General features: G+C 39.9%; 3 protein-coding genes across 3 annotated transcripts; 2 read left to right on the forward strand and 1 right to left on the reverse strand.

The window, feature by feature from the left end:
• Positions 1-421: 421 nt before the first annotated feature.
• On the forward strand, positions 422-3,664 carry LOC104433200 (mediator-associated protein 2). The gene is made up of 4 exons (XM_010045881.3): positions 422-1,099; positions 1,406-1,484; positions 1,598-1,681; positions 2,626-3,664. The coding sequence occupies exons 1-4, from the start codon at positions 962-964 to the stop codon at positions 3,078-3,080; spliced, it is 756 nt and encodes a 251-aa protein (XP_010044183.2). The 5' UTR covers positions 422-961; the 3' UTR covers positions 3,081-3,664.
• A 364-nt stretch (positions 3,665-4,028) lies between these two features.
• On the reverse strand, positions 4,029-4,866 carry LOC104433201 (10 kDa chaperonin, mitochondrial). The gene is made up of 2 exons (XM_010045882.2): positions 4,620-4,866; positions 4,029-4,511 (listed from the first exon to the last, which is right to left on the reverse strand). The coding sequence occupies exons 1-2, from the start codon at positions 4,722-4,724 to the stop codon at positions 4,323-4,325; spliced, it is 294 nt and encodes a 97-aa protein (XP_010044184.2). The 5' UTR covers positions 4,725-4,866; the 3' UTR covers positions 4,029-4,322.
• Positions 4,867-18,029: 13,163 nt separating this feature from the next.
• LOC104433203 (probable sulfate transporter 3.3) lies at positions 18,030-23,729 on the forward strand. Its single transcript, XM_010045883.3, has 13 exons — positions 18,030-18,548; positions 18,751-18,799; positions 18,942-19,149; positions 19,215-19,386; positions 19,867-19,932; positions 21,276-21,389; positions 21,503-21,619; positions 21,855-21,981; positions 22,104-22,390; positions 22,543-22,733; positions 22,831-22,916; positions 23,103-23,179; positions 23,289-23,729. Exons 1-13 carry the CDS (start codon positions 18,222-18,224, stop codon positions 23,445-23,447), a joined length of 1,980 nt encoding a protein of 659 aa, XP_010044185.2. The 5' UTR covers positions 18,030-18,221; the 3' UTR covers positions 23,448-23,729.

Genomic DNA, 23,729 nt, shown 5'->3' on the forward strand with positions numbered 1-23,729 from the left:
AAGAGGAGGAAGACGGCATGCAAAGCCAGGAGGAAGCGAACGGCGAAGGAGATAGGTGCGGCGGCGTGGACGACGAGGACAACGGTGGGTTATCGACCCACCCAAGTCTCTTTTTTTTTTTTTGTCTCTTCCTCCTACTTCGACCTCGCTTGTCGCGGCCATGGACGGGGCTTTGTTTCAAATCTGGAGTCGGCCGTCAAGAAGATGAAGACAAAGACGAAGACGGAAAGACGAATAGAGGGAATCACGAGCAGATTGTGAATTTCTTAATCAATCTTAGCATTCAAGTATGGGTTTCTCTTCTTCTTTTTTCCCTATTCCGGCGATGAGCTGCAATGAATAAAATGAAACCTTTAGCATTCAAGTTTATGGGTTTCCTTTTTTTTTTCCCCAAGATTCCACATATTTCCCATAACCCAGCTTCCACAGATTCCGCATAGCTCGAGTTGTTTGCGGCCATGTCTTCTATGTTTGGCCAAAAGAACAAGCCAAGAGACCCACTGATTTTTGACCCGCGTTGCTCCGTAAACTCCACTAAATGTATGACCTTTTGGCTAAAAAGACAAGCCAAGACACCCATTGCCCCTTCCTTGTCTCAAAGATTTTTCTCCAGATTTTTGACCCAAGTTGCTTCGTGCTTTTTTATGGAATTGGCCCAATCAGAAACATTGCCAGCTTCCCGGTGGCAGTGGGCTTTGAATTTTTTGCTTCGGACCGGCCCATCCATTTACTCTCAGGCCCACAGGCGTAAGCCGGCTCCTGAATTTGCCCGCGCGTCGTTTTGAGCTCCGGCGGGGTCGGGTTGTCTTCCTCCCTGTTCTGTGTAGGGTTTTGCATCTTTCGCTCTTTCTCAAAGGACTGCACAAAATCTGTCTTCGTCCCTCCCTCTCTCTCTCTCTCTCTCTCTCTCTCTCCATAGGAGCTGCCCGGGCCCCCGAGCTTTCCGCTCGCTCGGTGAACAATGGACGGTGGAGCTTCCGGCGCTGGCGAAGGGTACGTGCCCCCGCCGGAATACGTGGAGGATGCGAAAGAAGCTCTGGTCGATCTCGACGCTTCCGACTCCACCGAACTTTGGCTCATTCAGTGGCCTCGTGACATGGTACCGCGAACCCATTCGCTGCCCTTGGCCTCTGGCTTTCTCTGAAGGAATTAAGAACAATGCCGAATAGTAGCACATGCTTGTCTAGTCTCTTTGCGTCAAATTGGGTTTTGCTTTTCTGGGATTTTTATGTTGTTAGATTGTGAGGATTGGGAAGATACCACCCAGTTCTGTTTTCAGCTAGATGATGTAGGTCTGCTCTTTTTGGCAGTTTGTTGGTTACTGTTCTTGCTTAAAAATTCTATCTTGAGTATTTCTTGTTGGCATGGGTATGATTGTGGCGATACCCTTTTGTGGTCATTGCAGCCTCCTGATTTGGGTGGCCAAGAACTCAAGCTCAAACTTCATCGTGACGGGAAATTGGGGAGTTTTGAGGATTCATCTGGTAACCGTTATAATCCTTCTCAAGACAGAACAAATTTTTCTTATGCTAAGTGGAATTCTATTCGTATCTTAACTTGCTTACCTGTCTCAATGTGTTGTTATTCTTTGTTGAAGGCAAGGAATATGATCTGGTTAGTTTTGCTGCTCAGGAGCCCGATGCAACAGTTTTCACGTCCTCTTCCTCAGGTTCAAGAATCGGTATGCGCTACTGCTCATGTTGATGCACTTTTTCTTAAACCAAAGCTTGTGCATATGTTATTTATTTTCTTGGTTTTTGGGTTGTGCCTTGAGTAGGGTAGATGAGGGCTTTATCTCTATGTTAATGTGTTGTGCAAGATATACTTTAATAGGCAAATTTTACTTACCCTCTCATGTTCATCTGTTCATATGTTTTGTGCTCGTGTCATTCTTGATATATCCTAAGGTGGGATCTGCGAAAGTAGCTCCCTTAGATATTTGCTCTTTGCCAATTTGCCAACGTGAGTCACCAATCACTTTCCAGAAACAGGAAGGCATAAAAATTAAAATGAAACAATTAAGAATTTTATCGATCAATTTGTGGGAGCTAGGCATCAAGGCAAAAAAAAAAAAAAAATTCTGAAATCCATGATTAGTTGCAGGGTAGATATAAGCAGGCTATTACCTTAGAGATTGGTGACCAATTCATGATGAATTAGCACTTACTTTGTAGTATCGGTTGCTTTGATATTGTTCTTGTCTTTTCGTTTTTGGACACACTGGTTTTGTATTAGTAAGCTATGTTTAATTTGATAGACATCCTTTAGTGCATCTGCTTAAAGTGCACAGTATCGATTGAGGTTATTTGGTTGGAACTCGATTGGATGAGAATTTCCCTTGAACACTTCTCTTGCAAGCTTAGCCATTCACTTGACTTGATACTTTCTTTGATAGTGCATTTCATATTGTCTCTCCATTGTTTGATTCTGTGACCAACTGCACCTGCATCTGCTGATGGCCGGTTTTGTTATGTGTTATACCTCTAGGCGGAGATATTTTTATTTGGTATCATTAGTTGTTTTTCCAAGTTCTCAGATTGGGATGGATGTTCTCTCTCATTGAGCATTATTGAGTTTAGCTGGTCTGCAATCGTTTGTAGTTCACTTCACTTCTATTTTTGACAGTTGGGAAGATTTCAAGGAGAGTCTCCCTGGTCCACTACCCAGATCCTAACGAGCTCGAGAAACTTGCTTCCAAAGTCACATCCGGTAGATTTAGACCCGGAACGTCGCTTACAAATGCCTCCCATCAATTTTCCTCTGTGACACCAAACAGTAGACTGAGAAGTTCACGCTCATCCAGAGGAAACACATCCTACACTCGTAGCAGTCGGCAGAAAAGCGGCATAACTGATGCTGGAGAGACATCAAAACCTTACAATAGGAGATATCCTCAGGAATCCACTGACTCCCTGGGATTGATGAATAGTACTCAAGACTCTGGGCGGAATCATAGCAGTGCAACAACTGCAGAGTTCTCAGAGCATTCCCGAGATCACGGTTCAGCTGCTTCATCTCAGTCAATAGAGCATTCTGATCGGAAATCGAAGAAGAAGAAGAAAGAGAGAATTGAAGAATAAAACTGCTTGGTCTTTACTCCGTAGGATTCTTGTGAATTGTTTGTGCTTTCTCACCGAGCATGACTTCTGAATGCCATGGGGGTTATGTTCAGTACTATGTGTTTAGATCTTTTCATAATGGAGTCTTCCTTGAGCCAGGGTCTTGGGAAGGCAATCATGGAGATTCTAGGTTCTCCAACCCATGTCTTTGCTGGTGGCCCACTGTCGATTTCTTCAACTCTTGAATCCTGGCTAGTCATTTTTATGGGTGAAGTCTCTCGCCTGGTCTGTGATCCGATGCCGAGGCCTTACACGAGATGCAGTAGTTTCTTGACTTTCAAGATTTGCTGTTTTCTACTCTCTTTAGAAGAGCCCCGCTGCTTGCTGTTAAGAAGTGAAGGTACTCAAATAGCAAGTGGCGTCGAAGAAGAGAAATACAGAATAATAGTTAGTGGCATTCTCATGATCAACAGCTCCTCCTTCCACTAATATGAGATCAAGATCGGGTGCAAATGACCCGTACAAATGCGGTCTAACACGGGCATGGGGTTTGTAATTGCAGATTCTGGTCTATATGAAGAGACTTCACCTCCCGGTTGGGCTTATCTGATTCTACTAATCTGTTTGGTCGAGTAAATTGATCGCATGATCTTGCTCAATACGCTCAATACAACACCAATGGTAATCGTCGTGGTCACTGCTATCAAATGCAGCCCGACAAGTGAAATGACTCAAATAAGACCCAAGACAGGGTTCAAGATCTATTGAGCAACTGATCTTTGATCGGCAGTTGAGGCGATGGAGTTCGTTTTTAGCACGACCCAACTCATAAGCAAATGCCATGCTTTTCGCCCATCACGACTCGGACCAGAAACCACCAGCATAAGAAACTTAGATCGTCCTCATAAAAGCACGACCATCAAGATCACGTTTTCCCAATTATATAATTCAAGATAATCCCAACGAAAGTAAAACAGAAAGAGCAGATCGTTAATCACCCGCGAATAGGGTTGATCCAAAAACTCAATTTTTCAATCGATATCAACCCAGCGATGGAAATGAGAGGAAACGACAAGTTACAATTTCACGTCGTTCAGAAGAATCGAGCTCTACATTCTAGCATTAAACAGAAGGAATCGCACGGCATACAAATCGATCTCATTGACTCAACAATTTTGAGCTCGACAACGTCGTTCGACATCGAGCGCAAGAATCCGCCCAAAATCCCCACCGACCGGCCGACCACACACGGACCGGGATCGATCAATCGTGCAGCGTTCCCAGGATGTCTTCATCCCTGTACAGGTGGTAGTCCTTCTCTCCCAGCTTCACCTGCGTCCCTCCGTACTCCGGCAACAGCACCGTGTCTCCCTCCTTGACCGAGACCGGGATCGCGTTCCCGTGCGCGTCCCTCGCCCCCGGCCCCACGGCCACCACCTTCCCGGAGTTCAGCTGTTTTTGTCCAAAAGAAAAACGGAACGGCTCGAATCAAATCGAATCGAGACGAAACGAAACGGAGGATGATGACGACACATTTTGACTTGACCGGAAGTTAGTTACCTTGGCGGACTTCTCGGGGAGCAGGATGCCGGCGGTGGTCTTGGAGGGCGGGACGATCTTCTCCACCAGCACGCGGTTCAGCAGCGGCACCAGTCGCTTCGCCATTCTTAGGGGATTCGAGGTCCGGAGCTAGGGTTTAGGGGAGGGTTTGCGAGCTGCAGGAAGGCGACGGGGAGGGTCTCCGAGGGGCTATAAAACCGAGAGACTTGAAGCTTCGTGAAGAAAAAAATGGAAGGTTCTAGGAGCTAGGGTTTCTAGTTGGGGACGACGGTTTAAGGGACGGATGCGGGAAGAAGACTATATGGGCCTCGCGTTATGGGCCATCAGCCCACAGTTGGGCTTGACTGCAGCTGATGGGCCTCTCGACTCGACCCTCGGTCCTGATCGACCAGGACGTCTCCGTCGTATTATGGCTATGTACCGGACTTGCTAAATGGATGAGTCAGATTGGTTCACAAATTATCCAACCTAAATTCACTTATTTAACTTATTTGTTATTTATTTATCGTAATGCAAATTTCTCGACCCATATTCAATTCATGTCAACCTGACTCATGTTACCAAATCTATGAAATATTATTTCTTATGAGCTTTTTTATAATTTTTTTTTTATAACGAGGCTCTTTTTGTTTCTTGAAAAATAAAAATATTTTCTCGGTTTACCTGAAATATGAAATAAATTTATATTTTATATTATATATATTTTTCTTTTTTAAAAATTGAAATTTTAATTATTCTTAATTTGCTATTTCTTTTTTTTCTTCTTCAGCCAGCCCGCCGCCACAACAATGGCCCGCGACTAGCCATAGGCGAGCTCGAGCCTCATCACAAGCTGACAAGGCTTGAGCTTGCCCAATTCCAACGAATTGAGTCGAGCGAGATTGGCGAGCTCCTCCATCACTTGGTCGATTGCCAGCCATAGAAGATGGAAGAAGGAAGACGGAAGGAAAAAGGAAAAGAAAAATAAAACATAATTAAGTCCTTTTTAAAAAAAAATATTTTTATAAGGCTAAAGAGGGAGAGAGAGTGTTTGTGAGCCTTGAGTTGGAAATGAGTTATAAACTCAACCTATTTAAACCCATTTATTTTAGGTTTCAAACTTTCTAACCTATTTAAAGAAAAATATTAAAGTGACCCATTTATGCCCCATGTATGATTTAAATGGGTCATGTATGGATTTAAAACTCATTTTGACAGGTCTACTATGTACTCATGATTTAGCAACACTGAATGACCTTAAAAACGATGTTTAAATGGTCACTGCATCCCGTCTCCTCCTCTCTTAAAACCAAGGTATGAATTGCAATGTTTGCCAAATTTCTAAAGGTGATCGATTCTTGGTCCAATCTTATCCAATGTAACTGGTCACTTAGCAAAAATCATTAAAAAAAATTAAAAAAAATACTAGAGTTGTTTCTATTTTAAGGTTTATTGTTATTTTTGAGAAATTTAAATATATATAGATATTTTAAAAGAGTCAGTCTAGTTCATTGGTTTGATCTGGTTCGATTTCCTCCTAGAATTGGGAATTGGACAAACACTGCTGGAACCGAATCAAATCGCCAGTTGGAGCGATTCTTGATTTGATTGATCCGATATACTTATCCCAATAACTCTCTTTGGGTTATTTGCGTGAACACAAGCTCATAGGTCGCGGGCGATTAAATGGTTCATATATGAAATTATTACCTATCTTAATAATTCTATTATTTAATCATGATTTAGCACATCGAATGACCTTAAAAAGGTTGTTTGAGTGGTCAACGCATCACTTGACGTTTGGTTGATTAAGTGATTGTTGAGTTGGGCATTTGGGCTTTCTAATCAAGTGAGACTGTGTAGGAGCAGTTTTAGGATGGGACATCCATCTATTAGTGGATTGTACGACCAATTAGATTGGACATGTCCTACCTTGATAATTTGCTTCATCGCTAGCCACTGGTATGACAATGATCACAATGTTTTCAACTACTTCCCTCCCTCATTTGCTGCGCCTGCCTATATGTTATTTCATCTACACGTGTGAAATTCGCAAGCTCGCAGCTTTTATCACTCGTTTGTGGCTCAAAATCGTCCAATATAAAATATGGTTTTCGGCATATACAATATGATGAACTAGTTGCATTAGATTGAACGCTCCCTCTTGTGTAAGTCGGTCCTCAGAAAAATTACCAAAAAGTTATCCCATTGGCCTTTGTTAAGGGCTGAGCAAGGCCACCTCTCGCTAAATTTGGTAGCCGTCAAAATAAAATAGAAAAAAGACAAGAAAAAAATGAAAGGAAAAAGAAAAAAAATTCAAAATTCTCAAAAATTATAAAAATCATCCATATCAACATTAGTCATCTCAACATGACTGTGCTATCTAGGACAAATGGTGCTAACTGAGCCACCATGTTAATAATTTCTTATCAATGTTGACTTGAATGACTTAATTGGTAAATCATCAAAAACTTTAGGACTTAACTGACGAATTCCTACAAGATTTAGGACTCAATTAACATAATTAAAATGTTTATAACTAAATTGACTAAATCAAAATATTTATGATTAAATTGATATAAATGTAATAACTTTATGACTTTTTTGATAATTTTCTCATCAATTCTCACACGTGCGACAACTTATGTGGAGATAAATGCGCATATAGATATTGTAGATAGCAAAATATTCGAAATAACAGAAACAACATGCAAGAGAAAGATGACTGGAAGTACTATGATATGAGCCCTTGATTGATGATGTTAGATATACTTTTTTTTTTTAATTATTCAATTTCAAGCGTTTACAAAACGAACCAAACTATATATATGGCGCAGTTACTTAATGGACAGAAAAGAGGTTCTCTAAACCTAGGTCAAAGCCTGTATTAACCATAATAAAGGAGCAAATTTCACATTCATTGATTTGTATGGGTATATATGAACATTATATGTTGGAAAAAGTATTAGAATACATAAAATAATAATAACTATTAATACATTATGAAGGATTATAAAATAGAAAAACAAATGTCTGAGGTGTGCAAATACTGTCCTTAAGGATAATTCCGCCCATTGGAGTACGAAACTCGGTGCGTAAGGCTTCAGCGGCTACCCTCCCAATATACAACAGACCTTCTTCTATACTCCGCACTGAATATTAGAAGGAAATAGAACAACTTTTGTGTATAACCCAGCAAAAAGGAAAAGGAAATGAAAAGTTTTTTAAAGAAAGAAAGGATATTCTCTCTTGTATCTCTCTAGATTGTCTTATGAGATCTTATTTTTATATTCAGAAAAAATAAAGTTGTTAAAAGAGCCGTTGTAAAATAATGGAGAATTTATTTGAGAAATAAATTAAATGTTACAAAACGATTAAAAAGCCATTATATGACCATTAAGAAGCCGTTATGTGATCGTTAAAAATAATGATAGTTTTCAATGTGGTCATAACTTTTATCGAAACTATTATTGTAAATATTTCAAAACTGTTGAAATATCCAACAATCCCCCACATATTTCAAAAAGTTTTAATAAGAAAATAAAATAATGCTGGGTTATTGGAGAGTAATGCATCGGAATTGGTGCTTGTTAGGCTATGAACCAACCCTAGAAAGAATGAAATATAATTCACGAAATCAGTGGTGAAGTTTGAAACTTCTATGAACCAAAAATTTCTTTTGTGAATTATAATTTTCACCAATCACATTACACTCCCACAAACTTTATTGTTCAACGCGGTTTTGCGCTAATAGGCCATGCGCGTGCTTGGTTTATTCATAAGTGCTTTAAAATTTTCGCCAAAAATTCTCATAGGAGCGGCCCAACTCCACATTTATATAGGTGATTCTATCAAGTGTATTTTGCAATTTAATACACCACCAATAATGGCAATGGAATTTTATTAAGAGCTTAGCTCAACCTCTTTTTCCTTACAATTTTGTACTATTTTCACCTTAGGATGGACAATAATGTTTAATAGTGCACTAGATCAACAAATGACTTGTTATTACTCATATGAACCTAATTCATGGGATCGTCAATCACATAGGTTGGGTTACTATCATTGTTGATTTTCTTCAATTGGCTTGTCCATTCCCCTCGATGTATAGTCAAAGGATTGGCCAAAATCCATTTCTAACTTCATATAATTAATGAACATAATTCCATCATTAAGCAGCTGCTTTATCACATCATCCCTCAATTGGACGTGTCAATTTTTTACCATTGAAAATTTTTCATTGCAAGGGTTATTGCCACTTGGCAATCACGATACTTAGACACATAAGGTGTCAATTTATTCCCAAAGGAATATCTGATAAGAGTTTTTCAACTACTTAGCCTCATTTTCATATATGAGTGAGATGAATTTTCTATTTTTCTCAAGAACTCGAATAGTTCTCAATTTACCAAAAAAAAAGTGAATATTTTCTTCTCCTTCACCCATTGGAGCTTAGGAGGATAAGGCATTTTGTTTACACATATATGCTTAGTAGCACTTGAGTCTACCACCAATTCATTTCCATTTGCCAAAATATTGGCTTGGAAAATGATTACAATAATTACATCATCAGATCATCTGCTTCAACCAAGTCAAATTTTGGTTAGCAGGATTGTCATTTCCCCCCACAATTTTATTTGACTACTTTTTAAGTTACAACACCTCCACAAGGTGGACACATATTCATTAGTGGATCTCGGATTTTGTCTCATATGAATCCGAGATCCACTTAACATCACTGTATTCTTCTAATACAGCCGAAAATCCACTATGTAAAATGTCATAATCTATATTCACATGGCCGCAAAATCCACAAAAATTCTATTGTTGTGAAAATTGATCTTACCTGAGGCGTTTATTGGTTGTCATGGAGTCTTTGACTTCTGTCTTTTCACTCTGATCTCTACTCAAATTAGCCAGACATATAAGTTCGTTGATGATGGCATATTCATTCAAAGAAAATTTTGCACTAGGAGCTACTCTTATTCTAATAAAAAGAAGCTTGAAGAAGTGAGTATTTGTAAGGACAAATTTGGCCTCCACCAAACCCAATACCAAGCACTCGTCAACACTAAATGGTATATCAGCGATAGAAAATTTGTTGCTTTGCTAAAACATTTATAAAAGCAGCATCATGAAATCATCATAATCACTATTGCTCTCTCCTAATGGAAGAGCAACTGACGCCTTAATGAATTTTCCAAAAACTTAAATAACAAGAAGAACATGGTTCTACTAACAATGACATCATTACGGTGGTTCTCAAGCTTGGAGACATACTTCTTGTCCTATCGACACAAAAATTCCTTGACGGATACTAGAAGTCGCTAACATTCAGATGGTAAGAATTTGAAACCATTTTGTAAAGTAAAAATTTACTCACAAAAATCCAATGTTTCCGTTTTTTTTTTTCCGTTTCTAAAATATAAAATGGGTCACTACATAATGGTTAATATCAAGCAGTCAACCAATTAAAACAATGGGAGCAATGAAGTCACAATGAACAAACAATCTCTAATCTTAAAATTACAACTTCCAGATCATGAACAAAATTAAAATAGGAAAACCCAAAGTGGATTGAAGCTTACGAATAATCACAAATTTGAGTGAGCAAATAATTACAAACACCCAACTTCCTCTCGAAACAAATTTAGGTATTAAAGCCTCAAAGTAGATTTTACCTGACATTTAATAACCTTACCAAAATGACCAAGAAACTTTTGATGATGCTTAGTAATTTCCCACGACATCCACCCACGATTAGTAATTTCCTCTCGATCATTCTTTCAATTCCAATTGCAGTGGCAGCACAACAACAACTTCAACTTGGAAATCCATAGGACTTATCCTTAAGATTGTTGGAAAAAGTATAAGAATACATAAAAAAATAATAGCTGTTAATACATTATGAAGGATTAGAAAATAGAAAAACAAATGTTTGAGGCGTGCAAACACTGTCCTTAAGGATAATTCTGCCCCTCGGAGTACGAAACTCGGTGCGTAAGGGCTTCAGCGACTATCCTCCCAAGATACAACAGACCTTCTTCTATACTCCGCATTGAATATTAGAAGGAAACAGAACAACTTTTGTGTATAACCCAACAAAAAGGAAAAGGAAAGGAAAAGTTTTTTAAAGAAAGAAAGGATATTCTCTTGTATCTCTCTAGATTGTCTTATGAGATCTTATTTTTATATTCAGACAAAATAGAGCTGTTAAAAGAGCCGTTGTAAAATAATGAAGGATTTATTTGAGAAATAAATTAAAAGTTACAAAACGATTAAAATGACATTATATGACCATTAAGAAGCCGTTATGTGATCGTTAAAAATAATGATAGTTTTCAATGCGGTCATAACTTTTATCGAAGCTATTATTGTAAATATTTCAAAACTGCTAAAATATCCAACATTATATTAGTTAGAAAGTCACAAGTAGAGCATAGAAAGCTAAAGAACATGTAAATCATCATATCAATATATAAAAAACGTTACCCACATTGGGACTCCCCCAGCGGGAAGCATGGAGGAAGCTAATAATGAAAATAATTTTCAATCGATTAACCTTATTTTATTACTGTCTTCATTAAAAGAGGGGATGAAAGTTCAAAGTTCTTGCTGAATCTACACAAGCAAAAATCATAATATAGACTATTATGGATCGATATTTATAAATTGAAATTTTTAGTGGGGTCAAACGTAAAAATAAAAAATAAATAGCAAAGCAATTTTAAATTTTTCAATAAAAACACACATAAAATTTAGAGAAAATGACAAATGATTCCCGAATTTTGGCCTAATATGTAATGTTTTCTTTGAATTCTTAATTTATTTAATGTGATCTCTAGACTATTGATAAATATTAAATTTCGTCCTTCATCTTGCTCGAACATTAAATCAAACGTTACATGAGTTGGATGTTTAAAAATAATAGAATTAATATCATAAAAAAAATCCCAAACCGGTATACCCATGACAAATTTACAATAAACTAATTTTTTGATTATCCAAAATCCTAGATTAATACATTTGCAATAGATCTTTTCAGATCCAATAGATCTTTTCAGATCCTTATTAACCTCTCCTACTATAAATTTTCATGCTTAGTCTTAAACCAAAGTCCAATTTACGTACAAAGAGGAGTGCTAGAATATAAATCACGCCTTCATCTATTAGAACCTCAAGGGTGGCAAATAAGGCACTGAGAAAGATTTGAACTAGTGATCTCATATATTGTAGGAGTATTGCTAATTATTTAAAAATTTTAAATTAATAAATAAAGATATTATTATTATTATTCTAAATATTCTAATATTATTGTAGTTTTTGGACGGTGAACTTGGCTTGATCTGGCGACCAATCAAATTTCCAAAAGATTTGTCGCGAAAGAATAGCGAACTAACTCGACAAGACAAGTGTTCAAGGTTTCTATCTTTGCTTTGACACATGTACTTTTATACGCCTCTCTATGAGGCTTGCTCTTTGATTGTTTTTGGTGAATTTCTCTGGAGAATGCATGGACTATGAACCACACAAAAGAATATAATCAGAATCATTAATTATGTGGGTCCATTATAATCCGTATGTAATGAATGATTCCGATAGGTTTAGTCCACATTGCCTATTGACTATGCAATATCTTTTTCATTTAGCTTATTTATGGCCATGGACATTTTTCCACCTTGCTCAAACTACATAAATTTGTGGTCTCTATTTTGTTGGTGTTGAAAGAACAGTGAAATCAAAGAAACATTATCAACAAGGTAATCATATTTTAGCTGAAAAATCGATGAGACATGTTGAGACTAGATGCAAGTTCATCTAGGGGAGGGAGTGAGGATGATGTTCAATATAATTATATTGTATGGCCACATCAATAAGAACAACTCGTTAATAATTCAGATGATTACCTCATACGCAATTTCTATTCTCAAGTTAATCCCGCCTCTTATTGAGTCCATGACAAATGAATCATCATTCAGTAGGGACCGATTGCCTGAATGGTCAGCGTTTGCAAGAAACGTATATTTTCTAAGGGTCAAATCGATTAAGGAAAAGAAATTCGATGCCTTTCGGATTCTGCAAGAACCTTTTGATGTGATACATGGGGCATGACCAAAAATAGTAACCTTACAGTGGGTATACAAAAAAAATTATATTTTGACTTATGAAATATTCTTAATCTGATTGATGAGACAAGATGTCATGCGATAGAGGAGTCACTTTTTTTTTATTTTCAGAAGAATACATACTACATCAACTAAGTAGGGATTACGTCACGCAATGTGACAAATCGCTGTGAAGCTCCATTGCCATTTCAATGATGAGCCGGTGACAAAAAGTATAAAATGGATGATGACGATGACAATAACAATATGGTCATATAATATTGTGAACACTTGCCAGACTAACCAGGGAATATCTAACTTGATAGGATGATCAAACCGTGGATGTTGGGTTTCCTCTTAATTGGGGTACAGATAGGAACATGAACCCAATATGAATTGAGTGACATTTACTCATTCACTGGGTTAATCTAACTACAACATTGAATTAAAACGCTTTAGTAATGCGCCACTTGATTAGAAGCCCACCTTGCCGCTTCGACTACATAATTAAAGACCATGGCCTACATGCAGCTTCTAGACTCTGATCGCACTGTGGAATTGATTGCATTCTCAAGAGACACATCCGCATCAGCTATCCTTACGTTAACATCCATATTTGCTTGTAACATTCAAACCCACTACCTTTTTCCTCTTTAGAGTTCTGTGAGTCCAATTGAAGGAGATAATGCAGGCACGGAGAGAGACCCCAGCAGAGCCACTGTGCAAAGAAAACGGTCCCAGAAAAGCAAAAACTGAGCTGCTGCTGCTGCTTCTGCTTCTTCTTCTTCAAATTGGGAACCTTTTTGAACCACAAAAAGAGGCCATACGTATGTAAATTGCTTTTTGTGGTGGTATCGTGGGCAAAGATCTATCATGATTGCAAGAATATGCATGTGGTCCAAAGAATGTCAACCATACCTCAAAAGTAGAACATTTTCTCGGACCCCTCTTTATTGTTTCTGGCACTGAAAAACAACCAGATGGTGGAGAGAAAAAGAAGCAACTCCTTTCATCCCACAGAGTCGGTACCATGACACCTGGTCCTAAAATCTTTCCCTAAAGATTAGATACGACGTGAGAGAGAGAGAGAGAGAGATAGAGAATTGGCCGAATGTTGTTCGTAAATAGGAGTGGTCGAACTTATGATAACTACCTTGGAATCTAACTTTGAATAGCTTTACCCTGAAAATATGTGGTCTCAAGGTGGATGTATATCTATCTACCGAACAAGCTGGGTTCCTAGCTTTTGCACATCAAGACTACGTTAGCTTCATTATTTTGCGGCCCTTTTGAAGCTCCTGGAACACCTGTTATTTCCCACTATTTAAGAGTTCATCTTGGTGTTGGAATCTCGATCTCGTGTGCAACGATGGGCGACCCCAATAAAGATACGCGTAGCGCTAGGTAACCTAAAACTACCCTACTAGTTTGACATACTTCTGTCAACATGGTATGTTACAAGAGAGTATTTCAATAAGTGAGTCATGTTCGACCCGATTATAGCCAGAGGATAGCACTAGTTTAGTTTGGTTTGATATCTTCTCATATTAAACCAAACTCATCATGGGGGCTTTCATTTTCATGAAAAGTGTCGAAAAAGTCTTAAACATATTGTAGGACAATTAATTCAATCATAAACTTTTCAATTGTACCAATTCAATTTTAAACATTTTGATAATTTGTCGATTTAGCCCTTAAACCTTTCAATTGTGCCAATTTAGACTTAAATATTTTAATGATTTGTCAATTTAATTCTAAACATTTTTAACGATTTACCATTTTAATTATTTTGACCAATTTTGGTCAAAAATTGCTAATGTAGTGGTCTACCTTATTGTGCGGTGCTGATATAAACAATTTGTGCAATTCTTTTTTTCTTTTTTCCCTTTCCTTTTTGTTTCTTTTTCTTCTTTTTTTCCCTTTTTCCCTTCGCTAGCCATTGACGAGCTAGCCATCACTGAGCCTCATTGATGGCCGGTAGAGGTCATTGGCTTCAAGCGAGGGCTACCCTTGTTGACCTTGGGCAAGGGATGCCCACATTTGGGCCGACAAGGGAGACCTTGCTTAAGTTTGCCCTTGCTAGCCTGGACGAGGGTGAGGGTTGGGAAAAAAAAAAAAAAAAAATAGAAAAAGTAAAAGGAAAGGACAAGAATGAAAAAAAAAAAAAAAGACTTTCTCTGTTAGTGACAATTAAAATGATTGGTGTTGATTAAATCTTCACATTAGCGATTTTTAAATTTATTTTTTTAACATAGCGATTTTTAAATTGACAAATCGTTAAAAGTTTTAGAATTAAATTAGCAAATTATCAAAATATTGATGATTAAATTAACACTATTGAAAGGTGTTGGACTAAATTCATACAATTAAGAAGTTTAGGAGTAACTTGGCCACCGAGCAATAACTTTAAGACTTTTTGAACTATTTTCCCCATTCTTGCCTACCCCTCTTTCACTTTACTGGCCCATGTTGAGATTCCTTTAATAAAAGAGATGGAAAAAAGATCGCTTCATCTCTATCTTCCTCATCGTTTTCCATCATGCCCTGTCTCATTTACATCCCAACTATACCAGCATTATGCAAGAAGCTCATGATCCGGGGCGAGAATCTCCAGAAATCATTCTTAATCATTAAAGGAAGTGAAAGCTTGCTTTACGGCCTTTTCTTCCCCAATACCCGAATCCCTTCTTTATCGTCGCTAACTCACTCGGTCGGCGGAAAGTGAGTACCCCACAACGTCGCTCGAGCTTATCTCTAGAGCTCTTTTATCTGAATTGCATAAGACCCTCAAGTCTAATTGGCGAGTAAAGTAAACTGCTTTGCTAGGATTTCAACCGTACCACGATTCAAAAGTATCATGCCGCACATGCTTCATGTTCGATTTAATTTAGGTCCAATTTGAATTTTTTTTTCTCCTTTTCGCCATCGAGTATTTGGGATTTGATCATATGACTGGTACTCAATCGACCTATCCATACAAGAAATAAAGTAATTCCACTAGAGGAGAGAGAAAAAGGGTTTCTCTCCTTTCTGGTAGATCACGTAAAGATCTGGCCATAGGGTGGTCCTTTGAGGGTCAAATTTGGTCAGCCCCTTTTTGGCCGTGTCCTTTAATATTATAATTTTCGCTATTCTGCGCATTTCGCATTACGGGACAAATGAAATATTCAGGTCACTTTGGGATGTGGAGGACCTTTGTGACCGCAGGAAAAGAGAAAGAGAAAGGAGGCCAATAGAAAGGTAAAGGTGTGTGGGACATACTCTAACTTTCACGACACAAATTCGACTACCATTGTGATGTGTCTGGGAACAAGTTGGTATGAGATGAGATGAGATGATTAAGAGAATCTTGCAAAAATATCGCTTGAACCGGTTAGATTCGAGCTTTTGGTTTATGCAGTTCAGTCTAATCCAAAACTGTTTTCAATCCAATTGATGAAATTCAAAGGATATCTTTCAGTTTCTTAATTGAAAATCTCAACGCCCCAATTAGTTGCTGTCAACTTTGAGGGGTTAAATTTAGAGTATTTACATTTTTTTTATTTTAAATGTAGTTATTACAAAAGAAATAATATTGAAGAATTATGCACATCATCTCTTACATCCAGTACTCTCAAGTTAGGGTATTGCATGGTTCATCCCCTCCAACCCCCCTTTCTTCTCCCGGCACAAAATACATCTAAAAATTTACCACTATTCCACAGTATCTGACATTTATCATGTAAAAATTTTCATACATTTACAAGAAAAATAAATAAATATATATGTAGACCATCGTTTCCTCTTCCCCACTTGAAAATTTTGTCCGGCCAATAAGGTAACGGAAAGAAAATATAAATTGCGAAGATTGATCGTCCACATATTTCTCCAAGGGCAACCGACAGTATCTCTTGGTCGGAGAAGCAAGAACCCACAACTTATCAGGAAATCAGGTGATCAACGATATATTGACACTTCATCGAGAGTTCTCACGAAAAAATATCTTTCTTTTTTTCTCGGTTGAAATGAAGAGCAAAATCATCCCTTCCGCGGAAAGCTCTCACTTGAGACGAAGAGATCTCCACTCGTCTGAGTGTTGCAGAAATATATGGATAGTCTTGGCGGTAATGACTTGTGGAGCTGTATCTTTAAGCTAATAATGAAAAGCGGAGTAGAAACAAAATAAAAATAATGGGGGAAGCAACCAAAAGCAAGACGCAAGCAGGCTTTTTTCCAGTCTTGTTCTTATGCATGGTTGCATGTGGGGATTTGAATCATTGAGAGACAAGGCCCACGAACATCATTTCTGCTCGAGAACGTGAAACAAAAGCTAGAAAACAGGCGATCCATGTGGTGTTCGCTCATAATACGTCCAGACACGAGGCCGAGTGCGTGATCTCCTCTCTGATTAATTTTCGTAATCCTGGGGGGACAGCTCCTCTTCGATATCGCCGCGTCGTAATTAGACACAAACTCGTGACTTCTCGCTCGTGACTTCTCGGGTCTATCCATGTATGAACACACACATAAATATATAGCCCTTGCCGGTCGCCGATTCTCTCTTTTAATTATTCACTTTTCGGCCTTTTTCTACGCAGACGAAACTTGAAGTTCATGACCAAAGCTTCGAGAACTGCACCATCACCCACCCAGTGGAGAGGGACCGTCACTCCATTTCCCCGTCTCTTACCCACGCGTGCCGGACAGACCATCCCCACGTGAAGCTAGCCCGTCCGTGGGAATGCTCTTCTCCACCCCAAAACATGACGCATCAGGCTATCACCATTGGGTGTTCGAATGAATACATAGGGGCCCTCGCTGTACGTTACAGAATCTCTTTTCCATCAGAGTTATTATGGTCCTTTTATTGGTCCAAATTTCGAGGTAATGCATGTTATGAATTTATGAGGACGAGGGAGACGAGTTGCATGGTCAAATGAATCAATGCTTGCTAATATCAAGCATCCAACATATGCCCGGAGTATGGCGATGTTAGGTGTAGCCGTAGAAAGGTTATATTGCGGACATTGATTTGACACCATGAACGTCGCATGCACAGTTGATCGATGCCTGAAAATACACACCAACTTGGGATTATCCTGTCCACAATTGAAGCGTGAAAGAAGGTCCTTATTCAACAAAGACACCTTACTTAAATGAGGTTCTCAGGCCATCATATTCCTACCTTAAAAGGGAGAAAAACAATAATTTCTCTTTCACTACCATAATCTCTCTCTCTCTCTCTCTCTCTCTCTCTCTCTCTCTCTCACACACACACACACACACATATGCGCAGAGACAGAAGTTTTGTTTGGTAGCGGTCTTCGATTGATCCGGTGGTACCGCGCCATCGCATAATAAAAAGCAAAGCCACTGGGTGCTCAAATCATAAAACCTTCAAACCAAAGAGTAGAAACACTAGAACTCACCCCTGCCATTAACACCTCTCTCTCTCTCTCTCTCTCTCTCTTTCTCTCTCACTAGAACTCACCCCTGCCATTAACACCTCTCTCTCTGTCTCTCTCTCTCTGGCGGTCACATGGATCCAAACCCTAGTCATAACACGACGAAGACGACGACCCTCGGCCCGCAGTCGCTCTGCATGGAGATAACAGCGATGGAGGCGCACAGGGTGGTGGTGCCGCCCGCGAGGACCATGGCCCAGAAGCTGGGGTCGAGGCTGAAGGAGACGTTCTTCCCCGACGACCCGCTCCGGCAGTTCAAGGGGCAGCCGGCCAGGAGGCGGTGGATCCTCGCCGCCCAGTACGTGTTCCCGATCCTCCAGTGGGGCCCCAACTACAGCCTCAAGCTCTTCAAATCTGACGTCATCTCTGGCCTCACCATCGCCAGCTTGGCCATCCCTCAGGTACATCACTTGCTTCTCATGTCAAGGTCGTCACCTAACCTCGCGCACACATATGCTTTCGCTTGACAATATGCGACACTCGGTCGCTCTCGAAAATGATTGATATCCTTATCAAGTCTAAGTTCTTAAGGGTACACCGACTTTGAAAGCAGCTGCTAATACTTTTGAGATTTCTGACTGTCTTTTGGACTCAAATGGGCAGGGAATAAGCTACGCAAAGCTAGCGAACTTACCACCCATCGTGGGTCTTTGTGAGTGGACTACTCTCCTCCTCCTCTCATTGCTCGCCGCTTCGAATTACGCACTGTTTCATTAAAAAGATGTTTTGCTTTCTGATATATCTGTTTCTCGCCTTTTGTGTTGTTGGGTGTTGAATATGTCCTGGAAATCAAGATTCGAGCTTTGTACCGCCTCTGGTGTACGCGGTTCTGGGGAGCTCCAGGGATCTGGCGGTGGGGCCGGTGTCGATAGCGTCGCTGATCATGGGGTCGATGCTGAGGCAAGAGGCGTCGCCCACCAAAGACGCGCTCTTGTTCCTCCAGCTCGCCCTCTCTTCCACCTTCTTCGCTGGCCTCTTCCAAGCTTCTCTGGGACTACTAAGGTTTGGTCGCTCGCTCTATCTCAATTCCCTCGGATTTCGCCGTACTGATCTTTGGCAACTAATAGGCTGGGATTCATAATCGATTTCCTGTCGAAAGCGACTCTCATCGGGTTCATGGCGGGGGCTGCAATTATAGTGTCGCTGCAGCAGCTAAAGAGCCTGCTTGGGATCACGCATTTCACGAAGCAGATGGGTTTGGTCCCTGTCTTGAGCTCTGTCTTCCATCACGTCAACGAGGTCAGTCATTCGTTCATCTAATTAACCCCATGTTTTTAGCTGTGTCGTATCTCATCTTTGACCGACCACCAGTCAAGTTCAGTTTACTCTTCCCCTTCCGGAGTCAAAGTTCGTGAAAGGGAAAAAATGATTTCAGAGCTTTAAAATTCCCTTGTCGCTTTCACGTTTATGTCTCTGCTTTTCGGTTCCACGAGACTTAATCAGTTTTGTCTTGACCTGCCCAGGTAAGAAAAGCAGTATAGCCCATTAATCACCTGCGAGCAAAAGCACCGTTTTTTATCGTCTTCTTCTGGAAAAAAATGGATTTTTTTATTCAGGCTTTGAGTAGAACAAAACGGCCCCCCGCAGGTCGTCTGAAACTAAACTACTTACATGCACTTACGAATTTCACTAGGCAACATTTATGCCTCGAGAGGGGGTCAAAAGCTGTTGACTTGGAGTTGAACTTGGGGGATGGCTTGTTTTGCTTCTTGTGTGCAGTGGTCGTGGCAGACGATACTGATGGGGGTGTGCTTCCTGGTGCTGCTTCTGGTGGCGCGACACGTCGTAAGTAAAACCCCTCCTCGTCATCTCCTTCAATCAATCAGTCAGTTGGTCTCTCAGAGTCTGCACCACAAGCGGTCTTCCTCTCTCTTTCTCTCTCTCTCTCTCTCTGAAAATCACGCACTTGAAAACCGCCGACTGTACAGACAGTCCGACTGACCGACACCAGCATCGCACGCGTCGTGACGTCATTCGCGGCCGACTTCGATTTCGGCCACTGTTTTCTGCGCGCCGCCGACGACGATGCATATCACGTCACCGCCCTCTATTCCTTCTGTCCCGGGAAAAGGATATGATCATTATGTACTAAAAATTTCTATACTTGTGGAAACTTATTCTTTTGGTTGATTTTCTAATATGCTTTTATTTGTAAGAGATTGCGTGTAATGTTTAAAATAATTCTCTCACATAATTTTTTCATCAAAACATTACTTATCATATCATATAAATGGATTTCTCACCTTAATCAGTTGAGAATATATATTCTTTTTATAATGTGTAGTTACATAATACACGGGCATTTTATAACTATGTTAAAAAATATGACATAAAAGAATTCCAAAATACTATCTACATATAAACTAATAATTATCTTTAAAAATTTATTTTCGAAATATGCTGAGATCTATTATTTCTTGTACGTTCCATTAGAGATTTATTACCCAAATAGGTATGAGAATTGTAAATTTGCTAGAATGACAATAAAAAGCAAAATACTGGATAAAACTAGCAAGTAAACGTGCGGAGCAGCTCAACTTCACTCGATTGATATAAATATAGTGGATACAGCTTTCGGTGTAAAATTGACATTGTTTCTAAACATGGACGATCAGATTAGACAGAAATTAGAAGCTAAGAAAAGAGCAAGGAGAATACTTACGACGTAGGGTATATGAATAAGCTACTAATTATATTTTGAGGCCGTCTACTAAAAACAAGTCATACTTTTTTATATAATTAGAGGAAGAAATTGATTGATGAAAGGAATTTCAATGGTTAATAAATCATTCGAGAGAAAAGGTCATGCATAACTTCCATACCAAGGTTAAGCATGATTCTACATCATGTTTACGTTTTCATTATCTCTTTCAATCATCTATATCGGAATACAACTATAGCGAGGTTCATTTTTTTAAGGAATCGCTCTCTTTTTGTCTCTACGCCAAACGCAGATGTGTATGCAATCTAAAATTTTCACTTTACGAAATTGGAAGGAGAGGAACCTTAAGTACTATTAACATACGACAACGACTATGGCTGAAATTTTTTTTGGATTCGCAAAAGGAAAGAGTGTGGAGTGTTTGGGATGTGTTGATGATGACTGGGTGTGGTGGAACTCCGTGCAGAGCATGAGAAGGCCGAAGCTGTTCTGGGTGTCGGCAGGCGCTCCACTCATGTCCGTCATTCTCTCCACCCTCCTCGTTTTCGCCTTCAAGGGTCAACGCCACGGCATCAGTGTGGTATTACAATCTATTTCCTCTCCAGTGCCTGTAAATAGCTTTGTTTGTACCGTCTGTTGATTCGTGATCATATCATGTTCGTGTCCACGTTCGTTTCGTTGGTCGATTATTAGATTGGGAAATTACCAGAAGGCCTCAACCCTCCCTCCTGGAACATGTTGCAATTCCATGGTAGCCATCTGGGTCTTGTAATCAAGACCGGACTCGTCACCGGCATCATCTCCCTCACTGTGAGTGGACTTTAACTTAGTTCCTTCACGAGCAATGCTAGGGATGCTGCGAATTTTCACTAGAACTGTTAAAGTTAATGTGCTCTTTGCCTCCATTGGAGTTGCGATACTGAGATGATAGCCCTGAGACTCTACTTTCGGCTGTATACATAGTTACATGAAGCTCGAGGTAGATGAAGAAAATACCGTGAAGCATAAAGCGAGTATTTCTAATTTGAGGTCTGTTACATTGCAGGAAGGAATTGCAGTGGGAAGGACATTCGCTGCTCTGAAGAACTACCAAGTGGATGGAAACAAGGAGATGATCGCAATCGGCCTCATGAACATTGTCGGTTCCTCTACTTCCTGCTACGTCACGACAGGTTCGATTTCCTCTTAGAGGCCTTCGGCTTCTATTTTTGTCGGAATACTTTTCATAGAAAGAGCATGCAAGGAGAGTGCATGAGAGAAGGCGGACATTGGAGCCTAATACGTTTCTTTTTAGGTGCTTTCTCACGGTCGGCCGTGAATCACAATGCGGGATCGAAGACAGCGGTGTCAAACATTGTGATGTCTGTGACCGTGATGGTTACTCTTCTTTTCCTCATGCCTCTGTTCCAATACACGCCCAACGTCGTGCTGGGAGCGATCATCGTCACCGCAGTGATAGGCCTCATCGACATTCCTGCTGCTTACAGCGTTTGGAAGATCGACAAATTCGACTTTGTCGTGATGTTGTGCGCGTTTCTGGGAGTCATATTCATCTCCGTCCAAGATGGTCTTGCTTTTGCAGTAAGCTTCGGATTTTCTTCGATTTCACGAGAAGATTTAAGCTGCTGTTCTTTTCTTGAACTCTGTCGATTTTCATGACAAAGGGACAAAATCTGATTACAAGACGAATTAGACATGACTGCTCAAACAAGTGACAATGGTGTTTTTGGCAGGTTGGCATTTCCCTATTCAAGATCCTCCTGCAAATCACGAGGCCGAAGACGGTTATGCTGGGTAATATTCCCGGAACAGACATATATCGGAATCTTCATCACTACGAGGAAGCCATGAGGGTCCCCGGTTTCCTCATTTTGAGCGTCGAAGCTCCAATTAACTTCGCTAATGCTACTTACCTCAATGAAAGGTAAATTGTCGCTGCATAACTCTACTGCTCAACCAGTTTTATCAGTAAAGAAAAGGAATGCGCATGTACCGGTTTTTCTGGATTTTGGATGTAACAGGATATTAAGATGGATAGAAGATCACGAGACGGAAGAAGATGAGAAGCAGCAGTCGACCCTGCGATTTGTGATTCTGGACTTGTCAGGTATGTTTATCTTCCATGTTATGGATAGCTGACAAGCAAGATGATGAAAAGATCAAGCTGATTCGTCTGTTCCGACAAACGCGAATTTTTTTGCATTGTGTGACTCAAATGTACTATAGAGATTACAAGCCTTCGAACCATGTAAATGATTTTGAAGCATAACAAATGTCCTCGTTGCCATCTCAGCTGTGAGTGCCATAGACACAAGTGGAGTATCGCTCTTGAAGGATCTGAGAAAAGCCATGGATAAGAAGGGCGCCGAGGTAAGTACTCCAGAAACTGCGTTCCTTTCGGTTAATGACGCAACGTCGGTACAATTTCAATCTGTCGAGAACTTGAATCTCGGGTGAACGTTGAACTCGTGCTGCGCAGCTCGTGCTGGTGAATCCTCTCGGAGAGGTGATGGAAAAATTGCAAAGAGCAGATGAAGGGCAGGACCTGCTAAGGCCAGATAACCTCTACTTGACGGTCGGAGAGGCCGTGGCGTTTCTTTCTTCCTCGATCAAGGCTCAATCCACAAGCCATGTCTGATCTGTGATCTTTCTTTTCTTTTCTTTTTCCATGTTTGGTTCGCTGCTCCTCCATTATACTAGCCCTTCCTTGAAAGCAGGAAATCAAGGAGGAGAGTGAAGGAAGTAAGTCAGAAAAAAGTCAAGTCAGATCAATGTTGAGCATCTGATCTCTTTATATAACTCCTCTATACGTCTATGCACACGCACACACTAACCTCTTGCTCGTGCTAGAGACGATTCACAGCAAAATTCACCAAACTAATGGTGGGATTCAAATTCAATCATAATGTCGGTTTCCTTC

The sequence above is a fragment of the Eucalyptus grandis genome, chromosome 2 (genome assembly GCF_016545825.1).
Source record: "Eucalyptus grandis isolate ANBG69807.140 chromosome 2, ASM1654582v1, whole genome shotgun sequence".
NCBI lineage: Eukaryota > Viridiplantae > Streptophyta > Magnoliopsida > Myrtales > Myrtaceae > Eucalyptus > Eucalyptus grandis.

Excerpts from the sequence above, each read along its gene's own strand:
- LOC104433200 (XM_010045881.3), top strand. The coding sequence starts at position 962 with ATGGACGGTGGAGCTTCCGGCGCTGGCGAAGGGTACGTGCCCCCGCCG. Across the intron at positions 1,100-1,405 it reads TTCAGTGGCCTCGTGACATG|CCTCCTGATTTGGGTGGCCA; the intron begins GTACCGCGAACC and ends TGGTCATTGCAG. Across the intron at positions 1,682-2,625 it reads TTCCTCAGGTTCAAGAATCG|TTGGGAAGATTTCAAGGAGA; the intron begins GTATGCGCTACT and ends TATTTTTGACAG.
- LOC104433201 (XM_010045882.2), bottom strand. The coding sequence starts at position 4,724 with ATGGCGAAGCGACTGGTGCCGCTGCTGAACCGCGTGCTGGTGGAGAAG. Across the intron at positions 4,512-4,619 it reads TCCCCGAGAAGTCCGCCAAG|CTGAACTCCGGGAAGGTGGT; the intron begins GTAACTAACTTC and ends GGACAAAAACAG.
- LOC104433203 (XM_010045883.3), top strand. The coding sequence starts at position 18,222 with ATGGATCCAAACCCTAGTCATAACACGACGAAGACGACGACCCTCGGC. Across the intron at positions 22,734-22,830 it reads GCTACTTACCTCAATGAAAG|GATATTAAGATGGATAGAAG; the intron begins GTAAATTGTCGC and ends TGGATGTAACAG. Across the intron at positions 22,917-23,102 it reads TGTGATTCTGGACTTGTCAG|CTGTGAGTGCCATAGACACA; the intron begins GTATGTTTATCT and ends TTGCCATCTCAG.